This window comes from Eptatretus burgeri, chromosome 4 (assembly GCF_056783735.1).
Source record: "Eptatretus burgeri isolate ZD-2024b chromosome 4, Ebu_testis_v1, whole genome shotgun sequence".
Lineage (NCBI taxonomy): Eukaryota > Metazoa > Chordata > Myxini > Myxiniformes > Myxinidae > Eptatretus > Eptatretus burgeri.
This window is the reverse complement of record NC_140964.1, coordinates 4,147,600-4,159,538: the sequence shown is the minus strand read 5'-3', so window position 1 is coordinate 4,159,538 and position 11,939 is coordinate 4,147,600. Positions and strand designations below refer to the sequence as shown.

The window sequence follows — 11,939 nt, the reverse complement described above, 5'->3', positions numbered from 1 at the left end:
TTGAAAGGGAAGGTTGTGATGTCATGCACAACGCCGGTCCACCTTCACGGTCTGGAGACGGTGGCACTGACGGAGAGACAACACCAGATGCTGCATGTCTGTGAGAACGACTGGCTCAGGATTGTGGAGTTGTTGTTTCATCTGCAGCTTGTGGCTGCTGGTTGCATCATTTCTGGAAGCGTGGCTGCACTGCTGATGCAGTGCCCCCATCACCATGAAGCTGGTATTCATTTTGCCAACCTCGGAAGGATGACGGGCTGAGTCAACTCACCTTGTGTTTTTTGTTTTGTTTTGCCAATGGCACAGCAGGGGCTCAAAAGCAAGACCCAAAGATCTTAAGCCAGCCCCCTTAACCGTTAAACCAACAGCAGACGAGGTTGATTGCCTGAGTGACGACGGTGAGGTACGAGGATGGACGTACTGAGGGAGGAGATTGGTGTGCAGATGAGCTTGGTGATAAGCCAAGCTGAGGTGGGCTGGACGCTTGGTGCGGATGGAGGAAGAGAGGGGATAGGTTGAGGGAGTAAGGTGGGAGGGAAAGAGGTAGACGAGGGTTGAGAAGGGAAGATTGTGTGAGGAGGGATATCGACACCGTGGGGGTCGTGGGAGAGTGAGCTGAGGACAGAGGGAAGTTAGGGGAGTTAAGGGAGTATCGTGTTGAAGCCTTCAAGGCAGTCCGGATGGTTGCTGCCATTTAACCTCACCCCTTCATTATATAGTAGCGAAGAAGAAGAAGATTCCTCGTGCCTCTAAAAGTTTTTTGTTCTACCTCATCGTCGGGCCCCTGAATCTTTTTGTTTGCTCTTCCCCGTGTCCCCAAAAGCTAGTTTTCTGGTTTCTTCGTGCCTATGAAGGTTTTTGTTCAATTACAGGAAATTTCTCCAGCTCAGTCGACTGTTGAACGCCGTTCGTCGTGGGTACGCGCTCAGACGGTGCGGCATCGACACCTCTTACAGTTTTACTGAACAATATTTTGTGTCCGTTCTTATCGTTAATTAAAGTTGTTATTTAAAAAAAAAAAAATTAACCTTGCTTCGTGTTTTTTTTTCCCCCGTTTGATTGCTGCCGTCAGGCTTCCGCGTCCCTGAAACCACAACAACAGAGAACGTAAACGTCACGTGTACGAGAATGACCAATCAGGTGAAAAAGGCCCACAGGCCCGCATGGCGGAGGAGCTGGAAAAACGTTTCTGGTGAGGTGTTCGGGGCTCGTTCGAGCGGTGTGGGCCCGGCAATGGTGGCCATGAAGATCGACGAGCAGGTGCGGACATCTTCCTTTTATATCCGGTTTGTCGTTGCATCGTGAACTCGTGATCGTTCCGACGTGCTGCTAATTTAGTAAGGGCCTTGCTTGTTTCGGGCGAGAGGGGATCGCCCATTGGAACGCTGTTTTCTTGCTCGCGGAGCGCGGGATCGTCCGTCAGGTGCGCAGGTCGAGCGGTGCACGCGCTTGCCGGTTACCTGGTGGGATGCTTGTTTTGTCGCGGTCCCCGCGCCGGGCCTGGTGCTGTGGGTCCTGGTTGGGAGGTTTAGGGTTATTGTTTTATTCCTGGACAAGATGAACTAGATGTACGAGACTGGATCCATGGACATCGCACATTCCACTGTTGATCCGGGATCCTTTGGCATCACACATTCCACTGTTGATCCGGGATCCATGGGCACCGCATGTTACACTGTTGATCCGGGATCCATGAGCATCGCACGTTCCACTGTTGATCCGGGATCCATGGGCATCGCATGTTACACTGTTGATCCGGGATCCATGGGCACCGCATGTTACACTGTTGATCCGGGATCCATGAGCATCACACATTCCACTGTTGATCCAGGATCCATGAGCATCGCACGTTCCACTGTTGATCCGGGATCCATGGGCACCGCATGTTACACTGTTGATCCGGGATCCATGAGCATCGCACATTCCACTGTTGATCCGGGATCCATGGGCACCGCATGTTACACTGTTGATCCGGGATCCATGAGCATCGCACGTTCCACTGTTGATCCGGGATCCTTTGGCATCACACATTCCACTGTTGATCCGGGATCCATGAGCATCGCACGTTCCACTGTTGATCCGGGATCCTTTGGCATCACACATTCCACTGTTGATCCGGGATCCATGAGCATCGCACATTCCACTGTTGATCCGGGATCCATGGGCACCGCATGTTACACTGTTGATCCGGGATCCATGAGCATCGCACGTTCCACTGTTGATCCAGGATCCATGGGCATCGCACATTCCACTGTTGATCCGGGATCCATGAGCATCGCACATTCCACTGTTGATCCAGGATCCTTTGGCATCGCACGTTCCACTGTTTATCCGGGATCCATGAGCATCGCACATTCCACTGTTGATCCGGGATCCATGGGCATCGCACATTCCACTGTTGATCCGGGATCCATGGGCATCGCACATTCCACTGTTGATCCGGGATCCATGGGCATCGCACATTCCACTGTTGATCCGGGATCCATGAGCATCGCACATTCCACTGTTGATCCGGGATCCATGAGCATCGCACATTCCACTGTTGATCCAGGATCCTTTGGCATCGCACGTTCCACTGTTTATCCGGGATCCATGGGCATCACACATTCCACTGTTGATCCAGGATCCTTTGGCATCGCACGTTCCACTGTTTATCCGGGATCCATGAGCATCGCACGTTCCACTGTTTATCCGGGATCCATGAGCATCGCACGTTACACTGTTGATCCGGGATCCATGAGCATCACACATTCCACTGTTGATCCGGGATCCATGGGCATCACACATTCCACTGTTTATCCGGGATCCATGAGCATCACACATTCCACTGTTGATCCGGGATCCATGAGCATCACACATTCCACTGTTGATCCGGGATCCATGAGCATCACACATTCCACTGTTTATCCGGGATCCATGAGCATCACACATTCCACTGTTGATCCGGGATCCATGGGCACCGCATGTTACACTGTTGATCCGGGATCCATGAGCATCGCACGTTCCACTGTTGATCCGGGATCCATGGGCATCGCACATTCCACTGTTGATCCGGGATCCTTTGGCATCACACATTCCACTGTTGATCCGGGATCCATGGGCACCGCATGTTACACTGTTGATCCGGGATCCATGAGCATCGCACTTTCCACTGTTGATCCAGGATCCATGGGCATCGCACATTCCACTGTTGATCCGGGATCCATGAGCATCGCACATTCCACTGTTGATCCGGGATCCATGAGCATCGCACATTCCACTGTTGATCCGGGATCCATGAGCATCGCACATTCCACTGTTGATCCGGGATCCATGAGCATCGCACATTCCACTGTTGATCCAGGATCCTTTGGCATCGCACGTTCCACTGTTTATCCGGGATCCATGAGCATCGCACATTCCACTGTTGATCCAGGATCCATGGGCATCGCACATTCCACTGTTGATCCGGGATCCATGAGCATCGCACATTCCACTGTTGATCCGGGATCCATGAGCATCGCACATTCCACTGTTGATCCGGGATCCATGAGCATCGCACATTCCACTGTTGATCCAGGATCCTTTGGCATCGCACGTTCCACTGTTTATCCGGGATCCATGGGCATCACACATTCCACTGTTGATCCAGGATCCTTTGGCATCGCACGTTCCACTGTTTATCCGGGATCCATGAGCATCGCACATTCCACTGTTGATCCAGGATCCTTTGGCATCGCACGTTCCACTGTTTATCCGGGATCCATGGGCATCACACATTCCACTGTTGATCCAGGATCCTTTGGCATCGCACGTTCCACTGTTTATCCGGGATCCATGAGCATCGCACGTTCCACTGTTTATCCGGGATCCATGAGCATCGCACGTTACACTGTTGATCCAGGATCCGTGGGCATTGCACATTCCACTGTTGATCCAGGATCCGTGGGCATCGCACATTCCACTGTTGATCCGGGATCCTTTGGCATCACACATTCCACTGTTGATCCGGGATCCATGGGCACCGCATGTTACACTGTTGATCCGGGATCCATGAGCATCGCACTTTCCACTGTTGATCCAGGATCCATGGGCATCGCACATTCCACTGTTGATCCGGGATCCATGAGCATCGCACATTCCACTGTTGATCCGGGATCCATGAGCATCGCACATTCCACTGTTGATCCAGGATCCTTTGGCATCGCACGTTCCACTGTTTATCCGGGATCCATGAGCATCGCACGTTACACTGTTGATCCAGGATCCGTGGGCATTGCACATTCCACTGTTGATCCGGGATCCATGGTCATCGCATATTCCACCTATTGTCCCTGTGTACAGATTCGCGACATGACGTGTCTGGAAAATCCTGGTCACGTGGGCTGTGGGCACCATTTTGTTTCCACGCACCTCTAATCGGACGGTTCCATCCCCACAAAACGATGGGATGCTTGCTTTTCCGTTGGTTGCACTCATTGGTCGGACAAGGGATTCAGAATGCACAGATTCCCCACAAACGCCGAAAGAAGGAAATTGTGTGAACAGAATGAGGTGACTGGGACGGAAACCCACTTCGTCGTCATTTCTGTGGCCAGGTGATGCGTTGCCCCTTGTATGTGTTTGTGTGTGGTGTTTTATCTGTGTTTGCCATTCAAACTCGATCGCAAAAGGTCTTTTTGACTGCCTTGAGATTTTAAGCCCGTGCTAAAGAATACTCGGCCAGGACAGACAAACGTAATGTCATACCGGTGCCTCACACGCAGGGTGATTCATCGGTGTGCGGTGCTGTCCCTCGGATGGACTTTGAGACTGGTGTCCCATCTGCCATCATTAGTTGGTGGATGTTGAAGATCCCACGATGTCCTTCACCAAGAGTAGGCGAGTTATCACCGGCATCCTGGTCAAATTACAAATTCCTGCTCTGATTAACTGCTGGGAAGGCAGTGGCAAACCACCCACTTTCGCCTTTGTCAAGCATGCAAGGACCTACCTTCAGGCCGAGCACAAATGGATCAATGGATCAATCAATCTTCTCGAGCTCTTTCTCTTTTAATTTTTTTTTTTGTCTTTACCTAATTCTCTACTCTCTTGGAGGATGGTGTGCGCAACCAGCTCGGATGGTGTGCCTCCATTTCTCTCTTTCACCTTCATGCTTCCACTTCTTTCAAATGTCTGCATTCTGTCACTGCCCGTGTGCTTCTACTCACAGGCTCTGTACACCTCAAATGAGGCACTCGTCAATGTGACCCTTTTACTCGCTCGTTACACTTCGTTTTGCCACTGTCTCTGCGAATATGTTTTAAGGCTAAATCAATCCTGTCTGATGTATTATCTGATGCCTCAGATTCTTAGAAGAACGAAAATAAATCTTTACATAATATAATCTCCCTTTGAGTGCAGAGAAAGACATCTTGATGAGAAAACTGACACATTATTCCTCGCGCACAATGGGAACAGCTTTGGTCTGCTGCGCTCGATGGAAACAAAATGGCGTCTAATTGCGCGTTGTCGCTACTCTCTGTATATAGACTCTGATTCCACCATTGACAAGGATCTATGGCAGTGATTCCCTTGTACATGTTGTGGTTCAAATGACCCCTTTCCCCACCCCATCCACCCCCTCGCTTTGTGCCATGAAGCGAGCATGATGCGTGCCGTGTAGATATTGGCCACAGACGAGTGTTCCCGCCTCTCTGGCTGAAGTGAACGGAGTTGATGTGAAGATTAATTGTTTCTGGTTGTTTCATTCGCTCTGCTTCTGTCACTACAAAAGGTACATCTGTTCTTGGAGAGAATTTGAATGTTGAGCTTGAAGCGTTCAGTTCTAGAATGAATTGTCATTTGGAGGTCAGGATGTGATAAAATGTCACAAAAATGCTCAGTGGTGGTGGTAGTAGTAGTAGTAGTAGTAGTAGTAGTAGTAGTAGTAGTAGTAGTAGTAGTAGTAGTAGTAGCTTCGACCACATTATCTGAGTTACTACGACTTAAACAGTTCCAATTATTCCCACCTTGGGTTCACCTCCAACCCCTGCCACCCAAGTCTTTTATGAACTGACTGGCCAGGCCTGATGTGTACCTGTAATTTGAGAGTGCCGGCGATGTCTCACCTACCTGAACGCTTTCCAATGATCAGTGCTGATAGACGGGTTCTTAGAGTCTGCCTTTCCTATGGATGGTACATATGATATTCCTCACCCTGCTTGCCAAACACCACGGTGGCATTTTGTAGTTGGGTTAAGATTCAAACTCTAGTGAAACAGGGTAGGGGGGATGGGGGTTGTGTACCACTAAACAATCTTACCAGCCCATTGGCCTAGTAAGGGGTCACTTGTACCAATCAGTCTTTGTCTGGTGTGGCATTATTTTTTTGATTATTTTTACAGTACAAACTTTTCTCCAGGTTTAGAACTTTTTTGTGTACATGCTCGTTGCTCGTCGTGAAAAAGCCAGAGCAGAATGCAAAGGGGGGAAAAAAACCGTGTGTGCCCGACATAAATCTTGTGGGTGGGGGAGAGGGAGGGATAAAGCACGCAAGAGCAGCGGGTGCAAGACCAGAAAGGAGGGGAGAGAAGATGGAGAGACCAGCGACCTGTTTGCGATGTAAGAGTGATCGGCCCAGAGACTTTGCCTCTGCGTGGGAGATCCCAATGATCTTGAAGGTCTTCTTTGCATGGCATAAAGATGGACAAGGTTTGAGCAGGGGTGCTCGCCTGAAGGGGAGAGCAGTACTCGTACTCCAAGCTGCGGATGAAGACCTTGCAGGTTGTCAAATATTCAGACTGGCCAAGGAAAGACCTTGCACGACGATGGATGCCCAGTTGGCGCCTGACGTTTGAGGCCTCCTTGGAAATATGGTCTGCCCAAGAAAGATCATGGCTTTTGGTGATGGCCAAAAGTTTCAATGACTCAACCTCTTCAAGCAGTTTGCTTAGGACGTAGGTGGGAGGTTTTGCAAGACTCTCCTTTCAGAGATATATGGTGAGTGTGTGGCATTTGTTGGATTTGAAGGACACATTTCAAGTGTTGGACCAGCTCCTGATTATATCAAGGTGTGCAGGAAGGGAAGCGGCTGCTGTACGCCCGTCTGAAGGAAGAGAACTGATACGACGGAGGGTGGATTCCTCAGCAAAGAGATAGACAGGATTTTCCCGGCATTGACGGATGAGGAACAAGACTAGGCCCAAGATATACCGCCTTGGGGCACTCCCACTTTGATGGGGAGAGTGGATGAGTGGATCCTCTTAAGAGCTACCTACGTGCTGATTCCGGGAGTTAAGGAAGTCGGTGATCCATGAGAGGAGGTCAGCTTGGATGCCGTAAGCGGAGATCTTGGAGATCAAGGTGTGGTGCCAGACTGTATCAAAATGCTGGAGATATGTCCAGGCAGACGGCCCTACACTCTTGGTTGACATTGAGAGCTTCCATCCATTGTTGGAAGAGCACGTCGAGGGTAGAATGACAAGGTCTGAATCTGAACTGGTGATCCGAGTTGAAGCTGTTGGATAAAAGGAAAGATTTGATTTCATCTATAATGATAGATTCCTTGAAGCCATTTGGCTTGTACTTAAGAGGATATGTTTTGTGCATTGCAGTGATGTTGACGAACTTCCACGCCGATGAGAACTGCCCGAATGAGATTGATCGGTTGAACAAAGCAGATAAAGGATGACCAAGAGCAGCAGAGCAGGTTTTGTTGTTGTTGTTTTTTAGGACGCGTGTACTGATGCCGTCCGGGCTGTTGTAGAATCTGAGTCGAGGTTTGCCAGAAACCTCTCCACCTTCTCAGGTGAGAGACTGTATCCAGGAGCAGTTGGGAATGAGAAGGTAGACGGAAATTGACCTGGAGTTTGATTCGGTCTGCTCCGGTGCCATTTGAAGTGACGGAAGGCATGAATTGGGAGCGTATAGTCCGAGGCCGATTCGACGAGGCACCGCCATGTCTTTGAGGAGGAGACTGGTTTGAGAGTTCAGCCTTGATGCTGTCCTGATGTTGTTTTCTGGATTTCCTGAGGGTGGACGTACGCTTGTTCCATGCTATGTGGAATGATTCGAGGTTGCCTCGTGTCGGTTTTTCTTTCGAACAACTAAATATATTTTTTGTACTCGGAATTAAATTGTTCTTCTCATCTCCTGATTTTGAGCTTTTGCTCGGCAATCTCAGCGGAATGTGTTTTGGCCTTCATAACTCGCAAGCTGACTTGTTTGACTTTTTTTTTTTTTTTTTTTTCCTGTTTGTAATGGTGGCGTATCTCACAAAATGTAATTCTGCACGGAAAAGGTGACTGCGTTGATGATATAATTGCTGGGTGTGTGCAGTGCATTCTGGGAAGAGCACTGATGATGATTAATAATGGGTTACCTGAGGTGTGTTTTGTCTGGGGATGGTGGAAGCGTTACGGAACCTTGACAGACGTTCTGCCAGGTGGTCACCTTGATGGTTTCCACGTCGCGGTTTATCGGACGATCGGCATTTTAAAGTCGACAAATTACAAAAAAAATTTGAATATTAATTAATTAATTAATTTTATTTTTCATGCAAAACACATCTTGTGTACAAGTGATTGGCCAGATCCATTTTTCCTTTGTGTGTTCCTTTGTTTGCACCATTTCTCTTGATTTCTCAAAAACTCATTTCGAATCTCTGTCTTGCACCTCCTCCTTTCTTCATACCCTGTCCTTGCGCGCTCGAATAATTGCTACTTTTGCTCGTGCTTGCCTTGAATTTGCCGTTTCTCACGTTCACGTTCAGCTTCGTGCCGAACCACCGGAATTGTTCACTGCACGTCGGCGGCGGTGTCCAGAACCACCGGACGCAGGTGTCTCCAAGAGCACCGCTCTCGCTCCGGTCGACGCTCACCTCGATCAAACCGATTGCATTGGTCCGTTCGAACCACTGCTAAGGAATGGCGTGTCCACCTTAGGTGTGTGAGGTCAAGATGGATCCTTTCTGTTTTTCAACATTTGCCTCTTTCAGCAGAATCCACGTTGGTGTTGATAGCGTTACACAGGTGCTGTCTATTTTCGAACGGAGCACCTGCTAGCTTCCTGTAAATGCCCCTTGCATTGATATTGTACAACATACTCTGACTCCTGTGAACATTATGGTGCTGGGAATGGTCATCCTTTTTTTTTTTTTTTGTATATATATATATATATATATATATATATATATTTTTTTTTTTTCCAGGGAGTATCAAGTACATTGAGCTTTCGGTCTTGGCTTTGTATGCATTGTACTCTAACTTCTGCCCTTCGTACAAATGTACCTTTTTTGTCGTTTGAGCACCTTTCCTATGTCGAGAGAAAGCGATGTCTCGCGCCACAGACACAAAGCTGGAGTTTTTTCAAACTGCACGGAAGAGGCCATAGCTACTTTGGAGATGTTTCGTGTGGCCTTGAAGTGCTTGTAACACGTGCTGCTGGACGGTGATTTATTTTTATCCTTTTTTTGCGAATCACGGGTGAATGGCTTCGGTGTACTTTGGCCATAAATGTTGTCACTTTGACCGTGGAGATTATTTTTATTGCCTGTTTTTATTTTTTAATGCTTGACACTTGCATGACACATTGGTGCCCTTTCAGCGTCTTCGATTACTTCGCATCCGGTCTTGCTCCTCCATCCACTCGCCGCCTTCTATCAACCTTCAACATCCCAAAGCGATCCCATTTGTTGATTTATCAACTTAAACCGGAGCTTAAAGCCATGCTTTTCCAACTTGATCTGGAACTTGTGTCCAATCGGGTTGTTACTTGTGCGTGACGCATATTCTGATGTTCGCAACAAACGCAGGCCGATGCAATCACCGACGATTAAACATGAATTCCCAATCAAGAATGCTGAAACGCTGAGCAATAAAGCTTGGATTCATCAGCTGGTGATGTTAATTGGTCAGATTTGTCACCTGCTGCACTACTGCTATGACCCAACGTGTCACTCGGTTAAGTAGCCTGTATGGATGGCAATGCCATTTTTCTCCCACCCACTCCTCTTCCCTCCACAGGAAGGGAAGTTTGAAAAAAATGAATTGAAATGAGTGTTTAAGGGTTAATATGTGGATATATTCCCTCATAGGAAGGTTTGTGAGCTCAACCTTTGGGAGTTGTGGAGTGGTTTGATGTGACCCAGAAACTCTTGCACTGATGATGGCCAGTGAGTCAGAAATGCATTCGTGCATCGATTCCTTTCCTGAGAATGGTGTTGTGACGTTGCCACAAAGGCTTCTAAAGGCCTATTTGGTCGACTGATACTTCTGGTAGCAGTGGAGCAGCTGATACTTTATTTAGCAGTGTGTGGTCCTGTGTACTGTGGGACCCCACGATTCACGGGGTCCTGAAAAATGTATTTTAACGTTATTCAATTTCATTCCTGAAAAAAATGTTGTGAATATCGAATCTGTGAATGTTGGGCCATTGTGAAAATATATATATTTATTTATTTTTGATATTGTCTTGGCTTGTGGAAGAGTGACGCAACATAACAAAGGAAACTGCAGGACAGAGGGGAAACACCAACAGCGGGTTGGAGGGACAAAGTATACGTAGATGACAAACAAGTAATGCAGGTAACGATGAGGGATAAGGGAGAAAGCAAAATTGTGTTTTACCATTTTGTGATTTTTGTCAGGTTATGAGGAGAGGGAAGAGGCAGTGTATCCCCATCCTTGAGAGACACACGTTGTCCACAGGAGTGGAGGAAGCTAGTAATCCAAGAGTGGAGTTGGCCTTGGATTCCAGAGGCAGACAGTTTGGAGAGCAAGGCAGGATGCCAGACTGGATCAAAAGCTCAAGTTGTGTCCAGAGAGACGGCCTTGATCTCATGTCTGCTAATGAGGGCTTCCACCATCGTGAGAGTAGAAGCAGCACGTCCAAGGTCGAGCGGAGAAAAGGAACGGTTTTGTGTCAACTGTGATGATGGATTCTACGACCTTGCGGATCATTAGAAGTAAAGTAGTTGGAATGTAGTGAAAGATCTATTTTTTGCACTTTAAAAAAAAAAAAAATGTAATTCTGGAATGTTGGCTGAGTTCCAATTTCCCAAGTGGATGTAGGAGACAAGTAGTCCTGAAGTGTTAAAAAAAATAAATTGTTTGAAACTGCACATGCGTGAGGCACGAATGTAGAAGCAGGTCACACTTAATGACCCACAAATCCGCGGGGTCCACGAATAGCGAATCCACGAATATGCGGTCCACGAATAGCAAATTGGTGAATCGTGGGGTCCACGAATCGCGAATCCTTGAATATTCGGGGTCAACGAATAGCAAATCCGTGAATTGCGAATGGACCGCCAATATGCGGGGTCCTTGAATAGCGGGGTCCACGAATTGCGAATGGACCGCCAATATGCGGGGTCCACGAATAGCGAATCCACGAATTGCGAATGGACCACCAATATGCGGGGTCCACGAATAGCGAATCCATGAATAGCGCGGTCCGACGGCATTTCACGGACTGTAACTAAACCCAAAGTTGAAGTGTTCGTATGTGTGCACACACAAGTTAAGCTCACCTACAAAATAGTGTGATATCCGTGAAAAGAAAAATCTTTTTTTCTTATTCTTTTTTAAATATTAAAGTTTAAACTTTCTTTCAAATGCAAATGGAAGAAACTTCCATGCACACTGCACGGGCTCTTTTTTTTGCATTCCTCGCTAGACCAAGGTAACTTTGCATACCCAGCACAGTGGGGTTATCAAGTTGAAAAACGCTTTCACCTGGTCAATGTTTGGAGGAGGAAACGATATTCTTGCACATTTCCATTGGCAGAATGTGTTACTATTGCCCATAAAAGACTTGTAAAGGGGAAAGATGGAAAATTAATTTGACGAACAATGCTGGGATATCCTGCGTCGAAAATGGACGTCAACTTTGTTCCCGTCTGATTTATCAGCAGATTGGTCCACAAACATCGACAAACCAATGACGTTAAAGGCAAGCATTGATCTGGATGACCCAAC

At 47.7% G+C, this 11,939-nt stretch overlaps 1 protein-coding gene across 2 annotated transcripts in view; it reads left to right on the top strand.

Moving 5' to 3' along the window:
* Window positions 1-559: 559 nt before the first annotated feature.
* LOC147027362 (uncharacterized) overlaps window positions 560-11,939 on the top strand; it is a 76,130-nt gene continuing 64,750 nt past the window's right edge. The window contains exons 1-2 of one of the 2 annotated variants that reach the window (XR_015057013.1): window positions 560-932; window positions 1,073-1,260. Coding sequence is in view for 1 of the 2 variants with exons in the window: in XM_085876710.1 (XP_085732836.1) it covers window positions 1,129-1,260 (132 nt within the window). In the remaining variant the exon portion in view is untranslated. The remainder of the gene's footprint in view (window positions 933-1,072; window positions 1,261-11,939) is intronic. The other variant, XM_085876710.1, reaches the window with a different exon arrangement.